General features: G+C 31.6%; 1 protein-coding gene across 2 annotated transcripts in view; it reads left to right on the top strand.

Moving 5' to 3' along the window:
• Window positions 1-12,831: 12,831 nt before the first annotated feature.
• The window catches only part of LOC145328300 (chitin deacetylase 1-like), a 35,039-nt gene continuing 20,610 nt past the window's right edge, over window positions 12,832-27,260 (top strand). For both annotated transcript variants that reach the window (XM_080171928.1, XM_080171927.1), the window contains exon 1: window positions 12,832-13,302. In XM_080171928.1, coding sequence (XP_080028054.1) covers window positions 13,091-13,302 — 212 coding nt within the window. In that variant the 5' untranslated portion in view covers window positions 12,832-13,090. The remainder of the gene's footprint in view (window positions 13,303-27,260) is intronic.

Genomic DNA, 27,260 nt, shown 5'->3' with positions numbered 1-27,260 from the left:
TCTGTTATTTACAAAATTTGTTTTATCTTACCAAACCCCAATTATTATTATTATGTCCTTTTTTTCTGTTCAGTTATTCACAACAAAAACTATAGCTGGTCTTTCCCAAATTGTTTCCTCAGGGTTCTTTTTAAAAATCTGTTAATCACAAAAAATTCATGCATGCCAAACCCTTAAATTTTGAAATATTGTCCTTTATTTAGATTTTTTTTGTGAGTTACACAAAAACTTTCCTTTAAATAAATTTACTATCCATAATTTTTTTATCCTGTTATTTACAAAATATGAAGCAGCACCAAAAATTCCTGTCGGCCATCCATTAAAAAAACCTTCAAATTAAGACCTTGGCAAAAAAATCATTTGTGTGATTAGGAGTGCGTGTTAGCGTATTTTAAGGTGTAAGTAAATGTATATATAAAAAATATATGTGTGTATGTGTGTGTGTGTGTGTGTGTGGGTGTGTTTTGTGTGTGTGGGTGTGTGGGTGTGTTTTGTGTGTGTGTGTGATTTGTATGGAGATTTAAAGGCAAAAATATGCGGAGGGACCTTGGGATATTGTTCACATTTTTCCTATGCCATTTCAAACATATTTCTCCTCGCTCTTCCTTTTATTAACACCCTCCATACCCAAAAAATGACACCCTCTCCACTGTCCAATAATGTTTCAGTCATCCCAAAAAGTAATATTTTCAATTTATGCCAGCCCCCAAATTTCTTGGTTTCACCTTTTATTGTTTGCATGCAAAAATTGTTACTCAATTGTGTGCTGCATAATACATACATGCATAACATAAACCACCACAATGTGTATACATTTTTTTTGGTGGGTCATATGTACTATGCAAATTCTGCTTCACAATTTATAATTAACTATGGCTTTGTTCCAAGCTTCTGGGGAAAATGGCTTTAAACCAGCCAATTAATAGCTAAATTGGATCATTCATTTCCGATATACATTTCTACTTTGTATTATAAACTTATGGCTACTCCCCAAGCATCGAGATGATCTGCATTTGATGGGGGAAGGAGTGGTCATAAATTTTTATGTAACCAAAATATCCTATAGTAGTACATCCTCATAGGACCGTTTCCGAGCTATTTATTAAGAAAGGAAATAAAAACAAATCAATTGAAGAAGTATTATTCTGATAAAACATGTAACCAATAGCAAATATTTTGAAATGATTACAAAGTAAAAAAGATGAAGTGCATTAGTTATGGGTATTTCAATTACACAGTGTTCGCATTTCCTGTATTTTTTTCCTGTAATTATCAAAAAAATATGGGTTTTGTTTGTTTCTTTAATTGATCTGTTAAATTGATTCATTAATGATTGTAATTAAACATATTGCAAAAAGAGATTCGTCAGGGTTTTAAAATGGTTTTAACTTTTTATATTTGATTTATTAAATTTAATCTAATTAAACTGCAGTAGAGGACATTCATGGGAGGATTACAATGACACCCCGATTAAAGAATTATACATTAGAAATATATTCCCCCCACCCCCTTACAAATTTACCTTAAAGCTGTGGGTTTATAGAGCATCACCCAAAATTACCCTTTCCAACGAAATTTTTAGGTTAAAGCCATTGTTTTTATAATTTTCTTACATTATATTCAAAAATAAAAGAGCCTCCCCCCCCCCTCCGTCAAATGTTAGGCCAAATAAAAAAAAGATTAGACGACCCTTTTGTTGAATTATTGGTTGAAAAGTTTGAAGACTTTTAAGTTAAAAACCAACCAATTCAAAATCTAAATGAAACCAAAGGTTTTGAGCTTATGAATAAGAAAACGTGATTAAATTCAAATTTTAAGAATTGGAAATTAGATTAAAATATGTTCACAATTGTCCTATCCCTGATTGAAGATAAGGTTGCAAACTAGCATAGAGAAAATATTTGTAAAGAAGGAGTGGCGCCTCCTCCTTTAACAAGGATTCAATAGAGAGAGAGAGAGAGAGAGAGAGAGAGAGAGAGAGAGAGAGCGATCATTTAAGGAATAATGCACATTAGGGCTAACTTACAATTAAGCAAAAACTATAAAAAGTGTCCATTAATCCAATCATTACTCGTTAAACTACTACTGGGGACTTCTGTCTTTCTTTATGCAGTATAGCGGTTTCCCTCTGTTTTTCAAGTTTTATTTTTTAAACTTAGTTAATGTTCGGTTAGGTATGTTACATTGTGTACATGTTAACTTTGTTAGGTTATGTAAATATATAACCTGCAAGCTTAGGGCCCTCTGCAGGGGTTAGGCATTAAAAAATGTTTCCAAACCACTTATTTAAAGTTAGAAGAGTAAAAAAAAACTATTCGCTTTTTTCAAATGGAGTTCCAACAAGAACGTCTAAACGCCAATATATGGGGAGATGAGGGCATTATTATGAAAGAGTTAGATGCGTGATTTCTACGGCTTCTACTACGGTGCTTATAATGTTTCCAATCACAATGATATTTGATACTGTTTAGAACCATTTTGAAATGTGACACAATACAATTGTAATGGTTTTAGAACGCATGAAAAAATGTGCGTGCGAGAGAGAAAAGAGTTAAAACTGCATTGACCATTAATTTTTAATGCTGGGATGCAGTCGCCATACAAATTAGCAGAAAAAAGTATTCATTTTATTTTATGCTGTGTTCTTACATTACAAAAAATGCAACAGAAAAAGAATCTGTCTAAATTGTTAAGAATGATAAAAAAAAACTAAGAACTGCGTCCATCTACTCAAATATAATCATAAAGGAAAGAGTTATCAACTATCAAGGAGGGAGGGGACATTGGACTGTAAATCATACTTGTACCTAATGTTTTATAGGTATGTTTTTTATTTGTAGGCTTTTATTGAATTTTTTTTGGGTTTGCACAAAACTTTTCCACAAGAAATTTTAACCTACAATATAGGGTAAAATATAATCATAGGAGATGAGTATCAATTCATCAATCATTATCTTATCCCTTAAAATCCCTGCTGATCAGGGGACAACAGGTGATTTGGTGGCTGCAAAACATTAACATAAATGATAATTTTGATATAAAAAGCAGAAAAGGCATTTAAAATTTATGCAATTTTATTTATTCGCCCCATGTCAATCGTTAAAAAGTGAAACAAAACGTGGAAATAAAATGATCAAAATATTATATTTAATTAATATACTTACTATATAAATTCCTGAATATTTGAAAGAAATAAAAGAATGGAGTGTCTTTTCATATAGGAATGTGGTGTTGTATAAAGAGTTAAAGAGATTATAAAATCAAGGATTTTCCGTACATAGTCCAAGTCTAGCTAAATAGACACAATTTTATAGGAGGAAGAAGACATTGAACTAAATATCATACTGTTTCCAAAAGTTTTTCGTTGAAAAAGTTTTTTTTTGAAGGCGTTTTGAAGGATTGATGGTGGTGAATCTAATGTATTTTTTTTTTAAATTTGAGGAAGTTAAAATGAGGGGTTCCAAAGTTTTAGACGTCACCGAAACTGTCCCAATTTTGTATAACTTTTGCGGAACAAGTTCCAATTACGTCATATTTTTCTTTCCCGAAAAAGAGAAGGGGGAAAGAAAAAAAAGGGAAGGGGGGAAGAAAAAAGAGATGGGAGAAAAGGGGGTTTTCCCCATCTCTTTTGAAGAGATTTTCTTCCCCCCTGTTTCGGTACGCATGCCTTGCCGTACACGAAATCTTAATCTCCAAGCCCTCCGAATGACCAACATGTGAATGTTTACAAATGTGTATTTATTACCATGAAAACAGTGAATCTAAAACAAAAATATAAAAATTAATTACATAATATTAATGGTTTATTATTTTTGTAGATCGAGGTTGCGTGATTTCAATTTAATTAAAAATATAAAATTTCTAAAAAACTTTAAATTGGCACGAAACATATTAAATAGCATCAGAAATTGATAATTTTAGATTCAAATGATCAATAAATTAAGGAAAATATTTGTATGTCAAAAGTTAGCAGTTAAATGGTCTATTTGTTGAAAAATTAATGTTTTAAATTTCTTCGTAAAAATGTACCATACTACACTTATTATTAAGAATTAAAGATAAATTCTTACCACATTATGATGTCAAACTAAGCAGAAGGCTTATTTGAGATATTCCACACATCAGAGCACATGTATATTAAAGCAATACATTATTTTTATTCACTTAGCTCCTCACGTGGGACTAATCAAAGGAAAAGTGTGCGTTTCTTTTGTCCGTTTACAAGCCACGCGCCGCGCGGAGATAGTTAGGAATGCCGCGTAACACACTCATTCTCTAGGAAATTTGGTGTAAGGAAACAGGGATTAATGGGTTCGAACTTGCCAGGGAATACAAGAAAAACATACCGAAACACACCCGTCTATTCACTGGGAATCGAACACAATACCTCATCTTTGCAATATGCGTGCAGACAGTGTCCACTAAATCACAATCTCACAACACATAAACCACAAGAGTTTAAAATGTTATGGCCATAAGGCCTAAGATTAATTATGGTAACTCGCGAATACCACAATAACTCAAACCGAGTCCACTACCACATAAGGATAGGAATAAGGAATGGGAAAAGCATTCAATATACATGAATTGCACATTTACCACTCACACATCTCATTATATCATGGCCTCATAATCTCAATAAAATTAGAATTACAGACCATGTAATTGCGAATACATGAATTAATAATCAATAGTACCTAAACTTCAATTAGGCACCTACATAATAAAATAGGTAAATGATTTTTATACTAAAAATCGCATCGATAATTAAATAATCAACTCAAACTTTTTTCATCAAAAGAAAGAAAGATTAAATAATGACATTTTTTTCTACTAAATCTTTTTGCTAGAAAAGAAAAGTAGAATTTCATAAAAAACTTCTCAATAATTAGCATTGTTTCCAGCGGAAAAATACTCGGGCTTACATCTAAACATTTTTAAGATAAGATAGGTAAGATCCTTAAATCTAACATGGTTTAATAAAATAGATACTTAAATCTAAATAAATATGACCGTAAAAATCATCAAGCATCGGAAAATTAAAATTTCATAACTTTAAATCTTCGTGAATCAAAATTGCGTAAAATAAAATTGCAATTGAAATATGCAAATTAAATTACCAAAATAAAACAAAAGCTCAATATAAGAAAAGAACTTTAAAATGCTGAATCTGCAATTTCTCTTTAGGTACATCAGTTCAAAGGTAAATAGTAATAATTTTAATATGCATGTTATATTAAATTATTTATGTGATTATAATAAATCATAAAGAAATATTTAAATGATGTAAAACTCTCATTTTGTTAATTTCTTATCATATCAAATTTCAATCCAACAAGGATAAAAATGTTTATATCTGTGCAGGTACCTAGGAAATTTTCCGCGAAAAATATTCCTGGTCCCGAAAAGACTTAAATCATTGAAAAAACTTGCGTAAACGTATAAAAAACTTAAGTTTGCATTTCAAATGAAAAAATCTTGCATCGATCTGAAAGTTTAAACGAAATTGTATCAAAATTTGCGTTACTTATAAATCTTAAGAAATGGTTAATTTCTTTTTACAAAAAATAAATACATTGAAGCAGTATTTTAATATATACGATAAAAATGAAGGTAGAGTTAATTTAAAATATGCATAGTTTATCTTAAATTAATTCTGTGGCATTCAGATAAAATAATAATCAATATTTTAATAATACCATACATCGCGTTCGTTATTATAAATGCTTAAACATGAACGAAAAATATATATACTTAGGAAAATAATTGCTAAAGTATTTTCTCAAGGTTTAAAATTGTCCGAAATCGCTAGGTACGTTTATTTCTACGAATCTCTGCTCTCGGAATGAAGAAAAAAAATCTTAACGCGTGGATTAATAGGAAACCCAGCTTCCGGAGTGAACGAAAACTTTTGTACATGAATTGTTAAGAATCTCTGCCTCCGGAATGAAAGAAAATCTTTAATTTGCTTACAAATTTAAACAAATATCTTGATTTTTGCGATAATCTTTTTAAAATAATAATGAGGAATATTTTAAACATTATCATAATAATATTATATGTTGTGTTCTTTACTTTAATGCATTATTTCATATGAGAATCTGAGAAATAACATTTTTTAAGTAAACGTGAACCATAAAAAAAAAAACTAGAAAAATAATTTGTAAAAAAAATCTATTTTTCTCAATTTAAAATCTGCAAAATCATTTGGTATTTAATATACACGAACTTTTGCTTTTCAAAATCATACTTAAAGAAACAAAATCTTTTTAAAATCTGCTTTAAAAGTCTAAACAGTTTTGTAGAATTTTTGTGCTTAGGTATGAACAATAAAATTAGTTGAATAATGAATACTTATTCTTTACAGAACCCATTTGGTTCCCTTCACAAGCCTAATATATAACTTGTGATATATTTTTTTTTCTTTAAAGATCATTTTCACATAATAGTTCATGTTGTAGATTAGATATGTGTGGTTTGAAAAATTTCAATGACTTTCTGGCGGCAACACCCGCCATATTTCCACCCGCCATTGGCAGGCCTCTTACCCTGCGTCGGGCGGCCAGCTTGGCAGCAACCAAGTCGATTCTTGATTCATAACACCACCAGGGCACGTAATAAAAGTGTGGCTGTCATAAAACTTAGAATCATCTACTGGCTTTTGTCCGGCCGGAACCGAAACTCCCGTCGGCTCTTGTCCGGCCGAGACCGAATTTCTTATCGGCTCTTGCCCAGCTGGAACCGAAACTCCCGTCGGCTCTTGTCCAGCTGGAACCAAAACTCTGATCGGCTCTTGTCCAGCCGGAACCGAAACTCCCGTCGGCTCTTGTCCGGCTGGAACCGAATCATTCAGCGGCTCAACACCCGCCGTAACAAAGTTATCAACGACTACAGTATCGTTACCAATATCATCAGGAATAACTGCAGCACAACTAACATCATTATCAGTAATAACCACGGCAGCACCCGCCGTAGCCAGGTTGTCAACGGCTGCAGCACTAGCAGAACCAAAAGGTTCATCAGCCGCGTTACAAGCAGAACCAACAGGTTCAATAATAGCATCACAAGCAGCACCAACAGTCGGCTGCGGCTGAACATCTGAGCAGACAACATACCTACTCTTTGCTAAACCATTAGCACTAACAGCAAAATATCCAGATCCAAACAGGCTGGAGTAAAGCATGGTTTCTCCTACTGAACGTTCAGAGTAGGGAAACATCGATGGGTGCAGGTGCCCTACGAGCAAATCAACCTGCCCATCAACCAAAGTAAAATCTTCAGGTTTCATATCAAACAAAACAGCTGCCTCCACAGGATTTATGGAGCAGATCGCCTCTTTTGGACCAATGAGAGGCACTACCACAGGTTCTAATATGTGATAATTCTTGTGTCGATCAATTAAACATAGCTTGACCGTCGGGAGACGTTTAACTTCACCGTCAGCTAGAGAAATTCTTGCTGAACGTCCAGTAAAAGGTAACTGAAGTTTATTAACAAGTGACTGGGTTACCATTGTGGTAGTTAAACCAGTGTCCCACATAGTGTTCACTGGGACCTTCTGGCGATTAATGTCAACAACGTCTAATTGTTGTAACATTAACATTAGGTTCGCCTCAGGGGAAGTGTGTACTTCATAGACGGCGGCAGCCATATCAACACTCTCATGCAAAAGGTTGTTATGGGCCTGACCACAATTGTCCACTTTGCAGCCGCCTATTACATCTGCCTTCGGGCAATCCACAGATTTATGCCCTTTTTGCAAACAAATCCAACAGCATCCAGCACTCTCCACAATACTCTTCCTGTCTGACACTGACAGGTCATGAAATTTTGGGCACTTGTAAAGTAAGTGCATCTCACTACAGCCATTAACAAAACATGACTGCTTCATCTTAGATTTACCAGGTTTACCTACGGCGGTAGCGGCTGTCGCAGGGTTACCTTTCTTCTTAGAGGGGGTGTCCATATCAGTCGAACACCTCATTAAAATGGCGCCACGCTGTTCTTCAATAATCTTTAACAGCTTTGGGACGTTTGGGACATCCATCGAGCCCAATGATAAATTGAGCTTATCTTGAAAATCACGTGGCAACTTCTTGGATAACATCTCAAGAAGTATCACAGTCAACCACTGGCTAGTGGTAACTTCATCATCTTCATCATCTTTAGTCAGCTGCTCCAGCTGGCTAACTGCTCCGCCAAACTCTGCTAACACAGTCACAATCTGGTTGGAGTCCGACGGTTTAGACTTCTTCTCCCATTGGTTGAAAAGGCAGAGCATCTGACGTGTTTTGGACTTAAAACGTGCGTCAAGGTAGGCCCACTGAGATTCATGCGATTGAATCTGAATTAACTGGAGTCTAAGCTCTTTATTTTTACAGACCTTTTCACTGCTCAACAATAACTGTAAATACGACGGGTCTTGTCCTACAGTAAGCTTTTTAAAAGTGTCTTTAAAACTTACATAGGAAGCTTCCAGGCCGTCGAAAGATGGAAGAAGACGTTCGTCGACACGATTCATATATCCTGGCGTGAACATAGAACCGGCGACGAACTGTGGTGTGCCAAACGGTGACACAAATGGCGATGCTGTCGAGGCACCCGCCGTCGTCATGGGTGGCTTCACAGGTTCAAGCTTAACCTCAGCCAGACGTTTCATCAAAGCAGACAAAGTGTTTATAATTGCATCAGGCAAGGGAAAGTATGGCCCTTTAATAACTTTCACAATCTTCAAACATCGATCATAAAGTTCAGCCTGATGGTTAGGCAAATTATCACCAACAACATCAACAACACTTTGAATGTCACTAAGCTCTTCTATAGCATCAAGAGCGTCTTTCAAGGCACTATAGTCTTTTTGTACAGTAACTATATCAGAATAAATGTCACTAAACTCATCAAGCTCTTGGATTCTCAAACCAAGCTTGCTAAAACCGACCATGATGCTGTCAAATGTCTCGAACTTGTCATGGACAAGAATTGATTCCTTAGTGAGATGTCTAACATTAAGTTCTGAAGTATCACTGACCAACTTCATCACTCTATTTAGCTCACTGGTTAGGGCATCAACGGCTGGACGCAGCCGCTTACTCAATTGTTCACCTTTATTCTTTTTAGGACCCATAATTGTCACTAAAGTTAACTGTACTGATTATGACTATAATAATAATGTGTGGTAAGGTATCACAACCAACACATTCACAAAACTTCACAGAATGTTCTTAGCTGCATCTGTTCTGTCTTGTTTTCATTGTTTCGGTACGCATGCCTTGCCGTACACGAAATCTTAATCTCCAAGCCCTCCGAATGACCAACATGTGAATGTTTACAAATGTGTATTTATTACCATGAAAACAGTGAATCTAAAACAAAAATATAAAAATTAATTACATAATATTAATGGTTTATTATTTTTGTAGATCGAGGTTGCGTGATTTCAATTTAATTAAAAATATAAAATTTCTAAAAAACTTTAAATTGGCACGAAACATATTAAATAGCATCAGAAATTGATAATTTTAGATTCAAATGATCAATAAATTAAGGAAAATATTCGTATGTCAAAAGTTAGCAGTTAAATGGTCTATTTGTTGAAAAATTAATGTTTTAAATTTCTTCGTAAAAATGTACCATACTACACTTATTATTAAGAATTAAAGATAAATTCTTACCACATTATGATGTCAAACTAAGCAGAAGGCTTATTTGAGATATTCCACACATCAGAGCACATGTATATTAAAGCAATACATTATTTTTATTCACTTAGCTCCTCACGTGGGACTAATCAAAGGAAAAGTGTGCGTTTCTTTTGTCCGTTTACAAGCCACGCGCCGCGCGGAGATAGTTAGGAATGCCGCGTAACACACTCATTCTCTAGGAAATTTGGTGTAAGGAAACAGGGATTAATGGGTTCGAACTTGCCAGGGAATACAAGAAAAACATACCGAAACACCCCCCTCCCTTTTTCGGGAAAGAAAAATATGACGTAATTGGAACTTGTTCCGCAAAAGTTATACAAAATTGGGACAGTTTCGGTGACGTCAAAGTTTTTGGGCAGTAAACACTCCAACCCCCACCACCTTTGGACGACTATGGTGTACATCAATTTATCGTCCTTAGTCTTATCCCTTAAGATCCCTGCTTTAATACATTATACATCTCTGAAAAAATACTAAGAGCTTCAAACTTTAGGTTTGCTGAAATCACATAAAAGTATTTAGGTATAACTTCTATATGAGATCATCTCTAAAGTTAGGGGGGGGGGAGGAGTTCTGTGCTTGACGAAGCATTTTGAGGGAAACCGCCAAAATGAAATTATAATTGATAAAATAATATTTTTTAGAATTGAAAAAAAGAAGACTTTAACGACAAATGAAAAGACATACCTTTGAAGATAAACAGAAATATAAAATAAGCAATTCTTTAGAACTAAATAAATTCTTATCCATTTTAATAATATATATATGAACATGAAACAGTTTTGTTTATATTCTATTTAACTTATTTTCTTGAAAAAGAACATTTTAATTAATTTTACCACCCCAACGTATTTTAGGTGGGAGGGGGCTACCAGGAACTATACCTGCAGTGGTGTTAAACTAAGTAATTAACAAACAAACGAACCTCCCATCCCTTATTTTAGATTTATTACAAAACAAGAAGGTGGGGTTATCAGTGCTCCAGAAGGTATTTTAAGTGATAGCAACTATTTGTGAGTAATAAAACCCCTGGAGTCCAAATTCTTGTTCCTGATCTATTTGTGTGACACAAGATTATCTATTTCCAAGGGATAATTACTGTAAAGTTAATAAATAAGGGTAACTAAAAAATTTCCAAAAACTGCTTGGAATAAGTCGAAGTAACAGCTAGACAAACAATTATTTGATTTCATGTAATTCTTCTGTAAGTCCCTATTTTGCATGTGGCTTTGATGAGCATGCCAAAAATCAACCCCTGCCCCCAATAAAACCCTGAGCACAATACAAAAGCATAGTAAATTATTGTAAATTAATTGTTGCAGAGGGTTTCTGTCAACATTTTCCTGTAAAATTACATGTTAACACATCATCTCCATGTTTAACGCGTATATTCCTGAATGTATTGGATATGATGGCATAAAACCAGATATACACACACAAATATATTAATTATAAGCTGCTACTGTCATGATATTATTGTCTGTCTGTATGTTTGTTTGTCTGTAAGTAAGTGTGAGATAGAAAGAGACTAAGGGAGATATTAAAGAGAGAGGGGGGAAATTTTAGTGAGAGAGAGAGAATGAGAGAAACCTGTATAGGCTGTGGGTTGTTGACATTCTTTCAATTCAACAAAAAAATATTTCACATTTTAAAATTACCACTAAAGCAGCAATAGTAAAACGAGTATCAACATTTTTAGGTAATTAATATTTGAATATTTTAAAATTATATTCATTGGTTCGTTTTATACCTGATGTGATTATAAGCAATGGAAAAAATTGCTAAATAAAATATTTGTAAGTTTGTTTGGACACATTTGGTAGTGGCTTGACCTTGCCATGACCAGAGCTAACCTTCCCCTTGCACCTTCTGTTGCTCGGCACAGCTCCACACACAACCACAATTTCCCACACTGCCCACTTCATATGTGTGTGTATGTGTGTGTGTGTTTGTGTAACTATGCAGCATCCCTCCCCCCCACTTTGATTTATCCATACAGAACACCCCAACAACTCCCCCCTTTCCCCAACCACTTTTGTAAATTGTCCCGCGAAGCATGCCAAAAATGTGACTTCAATTGTCCAGTTAAAAAATTATCCCTGAACCATGCTTTATAAACTTATATAAATTGATTCATTAAAAAACCAAAAGTAATATCTTAAATTTTTATTTTTCCTATAAGAAGCCATATAACCCCCCGCCGCCCCCCCCCCCCCTGGGTGTTGGGTTAACTTATCTCCCATGAAGTAGCGCAGCGACTATAACAACTAGGCTTTGTCCGTCCAACCTATAGAATAAAATTACTAATCAAATTTGAGTTTTTATGAGCTATTTTTGCAAATAATGCTATATATATTTTTTAAAATTTGTTTAGAACAGTATATATTGATAAAAGCATTTTCTATAGGGCTGTTATAAATAAAATTTATAGTTTATTTTATAGATTCCATTAATATTGACTTTTTTTATTTCATGAAATATCCTTTATTACCTTGCTTTAAAAATATATAAAAGTATTTTTAATCAAAACTTTAAATCTTAAACATCAAATTTAGATTTACAATTTTTTTATTCCTTTTAAAAGGGTTCTAAAAATTGTGTAATTTTTAAGGATTTCTCTAGGAAAAATTGCGACGTCTCAATAATTCGCTGTTGACCTTTAAAAAACTGTGCTCAAACTTATACCATGCATATGTACGTTTACACACACACACACACTGGACATTCTTAAAATATTCTGCCCACTTTCTGTGAAAGAGAAAGATAGAAAGAGAGAAAGATGCCCACCCCTCATATAAACTTTATGTTTATACCAAAACGCAATTTTGATTCTTTATTCAGCTTCTTTATTTTTCTTTAAAATTAAGAAAGAAAATTAAATTCTTCAATCTAAAATGTTTTAAAAAGCAAGACAAATACATAAATATTTTGGTTGTTTTAGAAATAACTTTTTGAAAATCTCTACGCTCGTAAAGAGTTGGAACTTCTTAGAGGGTGGAACAAACAGGGGAGAGGGGAGGGGGAGATTTTTGGTTCAGGATATTTACTTGGGGGTGAGAGGAGGGTTGTTGGGGGGTATAGCATCAAAGGGGCAGGGGATATAGAATGTGGTGGTTCTCTGAAAAATTATCAGCAGTTGGATCCCCTCCTTGAAGTTGTGCACATACTAATCTCACTCTCTGTCCCACCCCAAGAGTGCTGAAGCCAATCTTTGGCTATAATACCCACGTTCATATATACATTAACCTATATGTACATATGCTCATACATGCATATGTAATCTTATATCCGGGAGCTATTACATATATATACAACAAGTGAATTACATACAATTTAAATAATAAACAAGACATATTATATATATTAGCATATTTGAAAGACACTCCATAATGCTGGATCCAAAGTGCTGGGGTTACTCGCTGGCCGTGTTGCTAAGTGTGGTAGTGCTTGCCTGTGACGGACTGCCGCAGCAGACCAACAGTATTGATTTCAACGAGGACAGACAGATTGAGATTGATAGATATAAGGCGAAGATTGCGCAGCTGTGTGAAAATAGGCCGGGAAATGAATATTTTCGCCTTTCCACTGAGTCCAACTGCAGGTACATACCTTCTTCTTTTCCAGCAGTTTTCATTTTGTTTCATTTGCTAATTTCTTTAGAATAATCCTAATATAAAAATAACAAGATGTGTGTTTTTTTGTCTCGCTAATCTCATTAATTACTGTACTGATATGGTTCTCCTTAAAATAAGAGCTTCTACAAGGAGCTTTAAGGAAGATTTAAAACTATTTTTTTTGTGAGGGTATCTCAACCCTTCTAAAAAAATCCCTATTCAATTTTATTTTATTCTTTATAAAATTAGATTGGAAACTCTTCCCCTTTCCCTCGTGTGACCCTAGAGACCTCTAGAACCGTAGCCGTTAGTATAGAATATTGAAAATCATTGTTGGACATATCTTGCTGTCTGCCTGTCTGCTGCGAATATATCAAAGGCTTATGCTGAAAATTAATAATATAAAAAATCTAATTCTTTGCAAATCAAGTTTTAGAGTTTTAGGAAATATAGTGTATGTTGTAACTAATTACTTTTGGGATTTGTAAAATTATCTTTCTTTTCTTCAATCTTTTTAAAAGCATTTTTATATACATTTAATTTTTTCATTGGTAAAGTATCACAAAATACAACAAATTTTTCACAGGGGGGGAGGGGGGTAGGGTACACTAAACTTAAATTAGATTGCTACCAAAAGTTTTTACACACATTACTCTCATTGGTTTACTTAGAAATTTTGGGTGACTTTAAATCTTTATTTTCAAACATCCCATTAATTTTTTTTTAACAGAAAAGAGATAATTTTCTTAATTTCTCAAATACTGCAAAGGCTAGAAATAATTGAAATGAAAACGAACAAAACAATAAAGGATTTTTATCCACCAGTGAATAAATTTTATAAATAATGTTTAGGGTTAAGATTGTGGCCTCAGATATAAACTTAAAATACCTATATTGACCATTCAATCTTATTCAAAATTCCTTTATGAACAAAAGAATGTTTTTCCAGCCTTTTTCCTTCTTGTGTTATACCTATTTTATAGCCGTGACTATTCAATTTTAGACCCATAAATCCAAATATAAGGTAATATGGTTTTTGTCTGTCTGTTTAGATCTAGCTAGCCACTGAACCGACTGAGAAGCATTAAGAAAAGCTTCACATATAGTTTGGAATGGTTTTAAGCTGATTTCTTAAAAGACCTAAATCGTTCTATGTTGTCATGCTATAATTCTACCAGTTGAGAATCATTAAGCAAAGCTAGAATTTGGAATGGTTTTAATGCTATAATTCTAACTCCTCCATTCCTTTTCGAATACAGAACACCTAGATGCTAAGAGCGGAGCCGTTAAATGATTATAAAGTATTTGGTTATGCGTCTATTTAAGATCTATTTCTCCTAATTGGTTGGCCCACTCATTTGCAATATAGCTTAAAACCAGTCCAACCCAAATTCAAAGTTCCAAATCCATGTCCTACAGTCCGTATTATAGATTTATCTGGACACACTTTGTCTGCTGTGAATAAAAATATTCTTTAAAAATTTAAATGTTAGCACTAAGTAGTTGTATTTATATTGCAATTACAAAACGCAGCATAAATTGCAATGTACAATCATTATTGCAAATTTAAATTGATTATAAGGAAAAACTGTAACCGTCTCAAATTTGAAGACATGAAATTAAAATGACACAAAGATATATAACAGTAAAATCTAGTAAGTTGAGCCTTGGGTAGGTAAGATACTTGATAGACAGATAGAAAACAAAGATGATAGACAGATAGACAACAAAAATGATAGACAGATAGACAAGAAGCAGTTATAAAATATTTAATTAAATTTGCCCTTGCCAATTTTTGAACAACACTATTGCCCCCGAGACGACAACAAATTGTGTAAACAACCACTAAACAACACCCTTCCATTTTATGTTCTTTTAAAACATCAAATGATCATTATTTTAATTTTTTTTGCTAAGAATAATGATTAATTTTAGCTTTGCACTTTATGCTATTTTTAAAATAAAATTGTCATGGATCATATCTGTATTTTCAATAGCATAAAAGCACAAAAAGTCAACAAAAATTTCGCTAATTATTCTAGAATTTTGTAAATTTTTGTCAAACCTTCATTTTTGATGTTGTATTAAACTTTTACCTTTACCATTGCACTGGTTTGCTAAAGCACATAGAAAATTTAAAAGTTAGAACGACAAAAAGCTTTAAAACAATACAAAACGTTATGTTTTTATGGAAGAAAGAATCAGAGGTGAATTCTTTAAAAACTTTTGCATTTGCCTCACTAAAACAGTGAGGCAAATTATCCCCCCCTAAATTTTTAGCGCGCCTCATTTTTTAAGAATTCAGAATCAGTTTAAATTTTAGTTATTTTTAAATAATTTTTTTTTCTGTGCTTTCCAATAAATTGACAGCGAGCAAAGCCCCCCTTTAACTTTATTTTTGAGATCATTTGAAACAATTTTTTTTTTTTTGGGGGGGGGGATATTATTTTTCTATGTCTAACCCCTATGAGATACCTGACTACCATATAACTATTAAAACCTAACCTTATGTGAACAATAATGCACTAAAAATATTTTGATATTGGAAGGAAGGGGGGAACGTGCTCTAAAACGTATTTAGGGGGAAATCGCCGTCTTTCTGAATATGTAAAGGATCAAGATTTTGTACATCTGATAAGCGTTGATAGTCATGTAAGGACATATCGCCAAATTCAGCAATGAAATGATTTTATTCTCAGAATTCACGCCAAATATCAGACAGTGTTCGACAGCCGCATTTTGTTATGATTGTCGTCTAGCGGCAGCTAAAATAATTATTTGAAAATAGTGTTTTGTGATTGAAAAAAAACGGTCATAAAAATATATAGTACAGACGATTTTTTTGGCAGTAGATTTGCATTTTGGGGATTTTGCATTTCATCTTTAAAAAATACTGACTAAAAATCCAATTTTTTTGTGATTTATTTTCAGTAATTTTATCGTAAAGTTTTGACCACATTTTGCAATAATAATAATAGATAAAATACAAGTACAGTATATATGTATAAGAAAATACATATTACAGTATGAATTGTCTTTAAAGATATATACATTAGTAAATATGTTTTTTTCAATGGACTTTTTAAGGCCAAAGTACTGCAAGAATAATTACATTTTTTATGATTATTAATATTTTTAAATCAAACAAATGAAAATATTCTTAAATTGGTCTGGTATAGTCGTCCGTTTTCTAACTTTATTTTGTGATACTTCAAATATTTAATAGTGGCTTTAACATCTAGGGAATGTGTATTCGAATTTGTACAGAGGATTTTAAAATGTAGCCTAAAACATCTCTAGACGTCTTTAAATGTAATATAGCCTAAAACTATCTATGTAAAGCTTCACTGAAAAAAAGATCTTAATTGTATTGCGAGATTTTAAAGTACAATTAAACAAAAATGTTAATTGTTATATAGAATAGAAGCACTATATATTAAGCAAAACCATTTTTTTTTTAAATGGAGAATTTTTTGTATCGTCTTTTTGAAGTAATTTTAAACTGAAGAGTGTCCTTTTCGGCAACCGCAACAGCTTTCCCACCCTTGCAATGCATACCTCCAGGTTAGGTAAAGCAGTTGTTGAGATATATTTTCGTGGCAATACTTTTAGGTCGCATGCCTTGTTTAATTGATCATCTTGAATTTATAGAGAAATTGTATATATTTACTTCTCAGTTTAAATTTGTATGAAAACAAAAATCTTATCATATTACTATTTAAATACAAATCACCTTTTTTTCCTTGCACTAGCGAAAATTAGTCATCTATTCATTGAGATTCTTATTCAGTTTTAATTCTTGATTGAATAAAATTGGTCTTTAAATCATCGTGTTTTTAAAAATTAAGGTTTTAATTCACAACAATCCATCTATGTATCTGACTGTGCAATGTTGAAGACAAGACAAGAACAGCAATACTGCTGTGGTCTAGCAACCTCTTTTTTAAAAGCAAAACTTTTCTATAATTGCGGGGATACGTCCGTTTGTCCGTAACGGATAGCTCTTTTCGTTAATTTATACTTGTTAGAATTATCTTATCGATTTCAAACTTTAGGTCATGTTCCTGTATCAATAAGGCATGACTTAGAAAGCGTAGACACTCTATGATTGTTACCAGAAAGTCATTGCATCTATTTAAAAATGCAGATTATTAACTTTTTTGTGTTAATTTTTTTGTGATATATAATTATCCTTCTTTTCTGATTTTTGTAATAATAATTCCTAGGACAACAAAGTGCAATATTTAAGGCGAAACATTCCATAATCAAGTTCTACTAATGTAAGTATGTCCTTAATATATACTTTTGTTTATACCTTTAAATGAATATTGTGCTTATTAAGTTTTAACACTGTTCGTTTGTCCTTCCTACTAATTTTAGAGTTTCGCTACTTACAGATGTTGTCATCCTTGTTTATCTAATATCCTACCCCCAAGGAACTTTGGTCCGGTTATCTGTATAATTTTTATGGCACTCGTAATTGATAAATGGTTCTCTATAATAAGAAGCTTTTGTCAGTAAAGAGATTTAAAAACAGTTTAGCCCAAGTCAGGAATAAAGAAACCGGCTTTGAAGAAAATGATTGATACCAGTGTTGCGGAGCCGGAGCTGGAGCCGGGAGCCGTGGAGCCGACATATTTGGCCGGAGCCGGGAGCCGTGGAGCCGACATATTTGGCTGGAGCCGGAGCCGTAATTTTCGTTAAAAAACGGCTCCGGCTCCGGACTAGATAAATAAAGAGATTTTTTTTATAAATTATAATTTGGTAACTCTATTTTGTCATGTGCAAATGCCCCTGTTAAGTTTTTCAAGTCCATTTTTATCAAAAATTGAACTTTTAAAACCTTCAAAAAAAATATGTCGAGTTTTTCTTGATTTTAGGTCAGAGCCGGTGCCAAATCCGGAGCCGGAACCGCACCAAAATCCAACGGCTCCGAAACGCTGATTGTTACAATAGAAGATGAATATATCTTACATCTTTATGAAGTAACCTCCCATTGTTTAGTATTTTAAAAAAAAATGCGCGAAAATCCTCCCCTGTTTTTTAAATAAATTAATATAAGGAGAGTGAAATGTTTGTTACTTTGGGTCAAGTAAAGTTAATTTATAGTTGGAACTTAATAGCCCCGCTGGGTAAGGGAATCAATACGGGGTTAGGCATACGAAAGAAACTACTACTACCCCCGAACTTATTTTTGATTCAAAAGTTCAAAAATAAAATGTTAAGTGCATGATAGGCACTTTTGTGGGAAAGTGCTAAAATTGCTTCTATTGTCTATTAATAACAAAAGTTTTGTAAAATCTAATTTGGGAAACTGAATAAAATTATTAAAAGTTTAAATATGCAGTTGTATAGGGTATTAGTGTAAATTACGCGACGAGTGTTGCTACGACATTACTAACTGATGGACAATTGGACATTGTAATTCATAGAGTATCACTGCTACTAATAATAAATGTTAAACTATACGCGGGTAAGCAGTAAATTGTTTGTAATACCCACCTCCCAAAGCCCGTGGCTATTATAATTTGCCCAAATAGTGTTAAAAATGAGAACCTTTGGTCACGAAGCTTATTCAGTTAGTTACACCCATGGACTACTCAGTATTGGTACGATAAGATATTCCTTTTGAAGATATACTGCTTCACAATTATACTTAAGTATTAATGTTTTGTGTATAAAACTTAATATTTTGATACCTAATGAATCTAATAAACTACATATATGAGTCCCATTTTTGTTCCAAGGATGGTTTTAGGCTATGATTTTTAGATTTTATTCTTGGAGCGAATACTAATTGTATTTGATGATTTATAAACGTCCCAATTTTCTTATTTTAAGAATGCAGGTGGGAAGGGGACAATGGACGGGAAATTACACTGGTACCCAAAGTTTTATAACCACGTTATCTTATTCGTTTGCCTAAATAAACTTTGGATTCTTTATTGAATTTTGATTCATTGGTTTTAAAAAACTTTTGTTCGTGATTTTCAACCAATAATTTTAATATAAAAATATACTAATCTTAGAGCTATCCTATTACGCAGTACTCTATTCATGTATCTAACTACTATTGCTAAGCAATCTGCCTGAAAATATTTGTATGTATAGTGTAGAGATTATTATGAATGGTTAATAATATTTAACCCTTTTCACTATTAATTGTGCATCCATCTAGAGGCTATATGGTATGTATATGACTCACGAAATATGCATGTACATTGTACAGTACATTGCAAGAAGGCACCTTGTTTTTAGTAGCAAGGCTACTTTAAAATATCAAAGTCTATAAGTATACAAACAAAACGTATAATTTTAAGATACACGGTTAATTAAGGTCTCCGTCAGACCAATGAGCATTCATTTCATAGCATTTTTTTGTCCGTCAGTCTGTCTATAATGCTATATTGGGCATTAAAAGGCTGCAAAAATTGTATTTGTAGATTCCTCAGACCTCTTAAAAGAACCTTATAACTTAAATTAATTATTGGTTCTAAATCTAAATAGATAAAAAAAGGAAAAAAATAGATTTGATTTTAGTTTGTAGAGTGTAATTATCACAACTGTTCAACAACCTACAACTTATTTTGCGTTTCGCTTTTTGTCATAAATCTTTGTGCATACAATGTTATCATCCTTGTTTAAATCCACATGACATTTTACGGCATAAAAAATCCACCAAAATGAAGCCTCAAAAATCCCCGAAAAAAAACCGGCGTGAGTCATGGGCTGTTTCAAAGAACAACAATGGTGGCTAATCAGATGTTATGATGCTAAACTGACACGATTTTAGTTAAACTAACGTTTCTTTTCATAGCTATGATTGAGGTCAAGTTATTATATGATCTAAATCCTTTAGCATAGAGATTTTATGATAAGTTTTAAAAGCAATAACATTTTTTTTTTCATTATCATACGTTCACACTTACAAATACACATATTTAAAAAAAGATTTTGTACAATTTATTTTAGAAGGAATATGGCGCCCCCAAAAAACTAAATATTTTTCATCTAATGTCTAAATCATAACCTTTTGAGTAAATATATGGTGATAGATACCCAGTAGTTCAAGAATTTATGCAAGTTTAAAAAGTACAAGGGGGGAAAAATACTGCTTCAAATTTGCTATATTTCAAAAACGTTTTTTTCTTCATTTTTTAAAGAATATATGTAAAACTCTGGAGAACCTTAACAATTATACTATACATCCAGATGTTCTGTACACAATCATAACTTGAATTTGCCTGTCACCACAAGTTCTTAATAAGTTAATATATTGGTATTTTTACTTTATATTGGTAACAATTAAGATTTAATATTGTCTTCATATTTTCGTGTTCAAGAAATATAGTATTAATATTTTCAAAATAATTTTCAAATTAGATGAATAAATATTTACTTTTAGACAAAGATAATGATCTCATAAAAATTTATGGATGTACATAAATTTAAAATTAAAATCTGACAAAAGAAAACTGTACGAAGAGTTCACAAATAAAAGTAAATTATTAATTGCAGATATTGGTTTCATGCATTTTTCATAAAGGTTAGAAAAGAAAAGTAATTTTTCTACCTCTATAGCTTTTTAGTCATTGATTGGTTGAAAGTTTGGGACTTAAAAGTTTGGGCTCTTTTATACAATCTTGATTGCAATCAAATAGTTTTTTTAATTAGCACAATAGCATTGTCCAAACTTTTTAACCAATAATTTTATTCTACAGAAGTGGAAGTTTTGTTTTTCATCAGTAGGGATGTTTATCAATTTATTTCCATTGTATTATCTCTTAAAATATCTTTTTTTTTATTTTCTGGTAGTTTTTTGTTTTCAACTTTAATTAATTAAACCTTGATTAGTATGGTTTGACATTTACTTAAGTAAATTGGTCCACTGGTCACTTTACAAAATCATTCCTTTACACAATGCCTATACCAATGATTCTTTATTATTTTCTAAAATTTATCTCTCAGTCATTAAAACTAATTTCTTTCTTTGTATATTTATTTTGTTCTAAATGCATTACTTTTTTGCTAATTAGAGACTTTTATGAAATAATTCATTTTAAATATAATTTATATCTTTTGTTATTGATTCATAGTTCATAGCGCTGATACTCATGTAATAATCCTCTTGGCGATACATGAACAAGGTTTTTAAGCCTAGTGTGATTATTCCTGTAACAATTAGTAATGATTTCGAAATCAACTAATAATTAGAGTCTCTTTTATAGTAAATTTTAAACAAGATGATTTTTTTCAATATTTGTATGATACAATTATACTATTCGTCTTATTTTTGGAATAATGCTTTTTAAGACAACAAGGCATAATATTGTGAGCGAAGCATTAGGTTCTGATACTCTATAAGTAGTAATGTTAGTTTGCCTACCGTCTTAGAGTTTTGATTTTATGGTTTCATTGTGAAGTAATGTTATTTATATTATTGTTCTTATTATCAAGTTTTACAATCACCTTTTTAACTATTTTAGACATTGATAAAATTATTTGCTATTGCATAAAAAGATTTTAAGTAAAACGTTTGAGTACACGTATTGCCTGGAGTAAAATCTAGCTATTCATTGCACTACTCCCTGTTCTGCAATCAATAATGCCTGCCAGAGATTTAAGGGATAAGACAATGAATAGTAAAATAAATCCTTATGGTGATAAACTTAATTAACCCGTCTGTAGATAAAAAAAAACTGGGACTCTATTAGTTAAAAACCAACCAATAAAAAAAGCATTACAAGTACCCAACGTTTTTTAACCCACGATTAAGATAACATAGTTAAGAAAATTGGGTATGAGTGTGATTTTCAGTCTAATGTCCCCCCACTCCCTGAAGGCATCCAAAGTTTAGCTTATTGTCGATGTAATACTTGTTATAAAGTCTTCTTTCAATACTACTAGCTAGATTAAATAGGTCAAATACTTAAGTTTTTAATTTTATACGTGTTTGTTTGACTATAAAAGCAAGGCTAATCTATACTTAGGGTATAAATACGTCGTTAAGATTATATTTATTCCAAAATATAAAAAAAATGTTTTATTGCACCACTGCTTTTTAAATTTGATTTTCCCAGCTACTTTTTAAGACGTTTTATATTGACACAAGTTTCAAGCGTTGCCTAATGGATATAATTCTATTTCTAAAAACAAAGATATTGTTGTTCTTATTTCTATAAAATAAGGCAATGTTTTAAACTTTTTATATGCATATATTTTATAGACTAACAATTTTGTTTTTGATTTCTTATGGAAAAATAACATTTGTAGAATCGGTATCAAAAAGTGTTTTTATAAAATTAAGTCGAAAAGTTTTCATATTTTTTTTTGTTAAAATTGGATCATGACTAAGGACAATTATGCCAATTAGTAGCACAGCAATATGAAATTTAACATATTTTGAACACAAAAGAAAAAAAATAAATAATTGATATGGAAGTTTTTTATCTCAACGTATTATAGACAGCTTTCCACGGATATTAAAATGAAAAATTATTAGATTAAAACCAGATAAGTTTCTGTAATACGATTTTATTTATGATTTTTCAGTATTGCTTAGAACAGGTTCTTATCCAGCTGAGAATAACCAGTTTTGAAGCCATACTTCCGTACGTATTAACCCTGGATGAAGAGTAGCTGCACTGCTAAATAAAATGAATAAAGCATATTTGCTTGTCTGTCGTAGATTTTATTCTAGATATTTTCGGTTTATGTTTCTTTATGCTATTTATAATCACATTTAAATTAATTAACCAAGTGGAGAAATAATGAAAGATGTATTTATCTAGATGGGCTTTAGGACATCATAGATTATTTTACTTAAAAAGTATATCTATCAGAAAAAGATTTTTCTTTATATTCAGTCAAATATGATTTATTCCAATTAAGCGAGCGACGCAATTTTTTTATCTAAGCAATTGAACTACTAACTTCAAATTTTTAGATGAATTTAACAAAAATGTGAACACGTTTTAGGCAATAATATTGCCGGATTGTTCTTAAAATGCGTTCTTATTGTTGTAATCTATTATATTTTTTGAAGAAATCTCTTCAACTTAGAAATGCCATCTTTTTTTCAATTTAATGTTAGCAATAAAAAAAGGATAACTAAGTTGTTTTAATTTATAAAAGATGCAATAATTTATTAATCAGTGTTTCTTATTGTCCTTTATTTTCAACATTATCAACAGCATTTTAATGCAATTGTAATTATAAGTTGATTTTATAGCTCTTTGTAAAAATCAGATTTATTATTTCCATTCAATTTATTCCAAGATTCTTTCTTGTGGTAGGTTGCAGAGTTATTCTATAACTAGGATCTGCTTACAAGTCGTGGTTTGGGCAACCATTACTTTTAAGCATTTAACCATACCATTAGTGTTTTCATTTATTAGTAGCTTTTGAAATTGTTGACAATTTTCAAAGGAAACTTTCTTCATTTTTTTACATTGTTAGCTTGTATTATACCAGTGCAGCGGTTGCACTCATAGAATCTAGGAATCTACATGTAGATTTCTGCATTTGGTTTATTAGATATTGAAATCTTAAGCTACAGACAAAAAAATCATTAATACTTTATATAATAGGATTATGGAGATACGTTTTCTCGATTATTATGAATCATAATGTTTTCAAGCAAGCCTTTAAATGTCCCATATTTTATTGTGCGTAAATATGAATAGGATCAGACAACTAAACGATTCTTTAATATCCTTCTTTGTATGGCTTGGAACAGCCGGCTTTGAAATAGGCATTTTTGTGTACTGTTCATCAGTTGGAAGGTTGGTGATATTTTTGTTATCTTCTTAAAAGGATATTTACTCATTCCAAAAAAGAGATATTTGTACTTTCTTGGTAATAATTTTACATTCAAATAAGAACACTTAAAGTAAAACATGGTACTTTAATAATCCTATTTTTTATTAATGATAAATATCTCGGAAAATACTAGTTTGCATTGATTGTACTTTTCAGGGACACCTTATACATATTTTAGGGTGGAGGGGCGAAGGAATTAGTTAAACTATAAATCGCAAAAGGGATGAAAGGGAAAATGATTTTAGTATGAAAACAGAACTTTTTCTCAACATTTTAATCTCAAAATGTACATTAGTTTGTATGTGTATTTTTATATGTGTGAATATATTAAATATAAATACAAGGTGTGTTTTAAAACGTTTGAATACATGCAGAATTATCATCAAGAGATACAAATTTTTCTATTATGGTTTAGAAACCGATAAATATCCCATTGATTAGAACCAGTCATAAGCCCTACTGAAAAATCTGGTATCGTATTACAGCCAATTTTCCAAGAACAATAAAGTTTAGAGTAAATCCGCAGTCGTTGTTAGCTGAAAATTTAGCTGCAACAACCATATTTATTAAAAGCCACCTTGATCTTTTAAAATGGATTCCTAGCAGCTTTTTCATTTTTCCCCCCTACACTTAATACTTATATACTTACACATATAATATTTTTTAACATTTTATTGATGGAAGACAATTGTTTCACTATTAAATAGATCATCAGTTCTAATTAAGATGTATAAAATAAGAGTTTAAAAAATGCCGGGATAACAGCCTAAAACTTGAAAACATGATTCAATCGGACAAGCTATTCCTCAGGTCTTTTTGTTTTAAACAAAATTCGTATCATGTAAATGAACAAAAAAATATGTTTTTTTTAAATACCACACATAATTTAAGAGAAAAAAATATTTGACTGTTCCATTTATCCCTGCACTTCAAGAAATTCCTCATCACTTAGTCATGAGAAGAAGGATATTTTAGCTTGTGTAAAAATCATGTATAAAGGGACATGACAACAGTTAATAAATAAATCTTTACATTTTAAATTTAAATTGAGCTTATGTCATTTGTAATATGAAGGGGAAAATTAAATTGTAAATGAATTTATATACTATTGTTCTTTCCATCCCTGAAAAGACGGAAAATTTAGCTTGCATAAAAATCCAAAAGGCATACATAATTTTGCATTCACTGAGAGGCCTCTCAAGGCCTAACTGGAATAGGCCTTTTAGACATAACACTATGCTAGAATTCTGGAAAATGTCGGATTCGAACCAATTAAGTTAATCACCCAGTTGTTTGTAAAGGGTATTGTCTATGAATTTCAAAATAAAGACGATGACAAATTTAAATGGTAAGTTATTCAATATTTGAATACAAGTATTAATTTTTATTTCCAGTACGGCTTCTGATCCCATTAATTTCCGTAGGATTAAAATTAGTTCTTTTTTATCCGCGGAAAAACTGTCTACATAACTATAAAGTAAATGTATAGATTATCTGCTTAACCACTAATGAGATGAATCATTTTAAAATGCTTTCTCAAATTGTAAAGTAAATGATCCGACAAATGTCATGCTGGGAATTAAAATTAAATGGTATGTAATTGCCCAACTAATATTTATTGCTCCTAAATATTTGAATTATACAATTTACATAATGGATTTAGAGGAATTTAATTCACCAAATAAGGAATTGTGTAATTACAAAATTGATTATGTTTAATTTATCCTAAATAGGCTTTAAATTTCATATAAATGCATTAAATATATTGAATTTGATTTTAATACAATATTCGTCAAAACATTTCAGATAGATTTTCCTTAACCAGGACAATTTTTTTCCATTTGTGGCACGGCAAGTTTATGTCATAAAGTAGCTTTGCTACTTAGAATATATTTCACTCACGGGCCGAAAGTTTAAAGATAAACGAGTGGGTAAATTTGTTTTGTGTATGTTTTGTTTAACGTTTAGTAAAAAGGCATGTACAGTCAGTGGCGTGTAGAGGGTTTTGCAGGGGCACCCGAAAATATTGAAAGCTACTACTAACCAAAATCAAGGGGTATTTTTCATGGGAGGTTGGTGTTAACCTTACCCAAAATAGTTATAAACTTTCCCAGAACCTATAAGAACCTATACTGTAAAAGAAAACCATATTGGTTTAGCAGTTAGAAAAATTATTCGGTACACCCTCACACACACACACACAGACAGACACTAATCCTGTTACTCTTATATGAATATACTTTGAAAACTACAACATTTAATTTTCTGCTTTTCTGACTTATCCATTATTCCATGGTTGTGTGTATAAATATTTGAATACATTGCCATTTCTCATCGCCCATGCTCATGGCTCCAGTGTTCTGCCAATTTAGCAAAATAAATTTTAAAATTCTTCAAATAGTAATTCATTACCTTCTATTACAATATCAATTTCAATTTAAAGGTAACTGAAGCTGAGAACTTTTATTACAAAAACTATTTTTTATTCCTAAAAAAACAATTCCAATTTAAGATTATTTTAATTAAAAAAAACATTGATAATGAATATATTATTCTATTCTAGGTATGTATGTTTCAGTGATTTAACTCAATTTTATTTTCTATAACCCAAGACTCTAAGGATAGCTTTTACCCCGGAGTTTGTCTAACTTTTACTCAAACCTATTCAATATTAAATAAGCTTTTGTTATAGCAAATTAATTATATTAAATTTTGTTAAAGAAAATATGAGAGAAACTGCATTTCAAAAAATTGAGAAATTCACAATTAAACAAATTTATTATTCATATTTGATTTTTTCAAATTTTTTTTACTGTTATGGTTGGACACCTTTTAGTGGCGCCTATGCACATGATGTGTTTACAATTTTTATCTCCTTTTTGGCGCGTTAACTTTACACCTCAGTAAGATTCTTTAAAAAGTAGATTTAGTGAATAGGCTTAAAAATACCTAAGCATTAGAAATAGTAAACAATTGCCTAAATCTTTTTAAAGCTTTAAGAATTTTTTATAATTGATAACTCAATTATGGCTATAATAAATAAATATAGAAAAAAATTATGATGGTTGCAGCTAACCTATAGCCGACTCCCAGATTATTTTTTTAACGATTGAACTCTCCTCTG

This window comes from Acartia tonsa, chromosome 9 (assembly GCF_053477335.1).
Source record: "Acartia tonsa isolate MP-2025a chromosome 9, ASM5347733v1, whole genome shotgun sequence".
In the NCBI taxonomy this organism is placed as follows: Eukaryota; Metazoa; Arthropoda; class Copepoda; order Calanoida; family Acartiidae; genus Acartia; species Acartia tonsa.
This window is presented reverse-complemented; position numbering and strand designations above follow the sequence as displayed.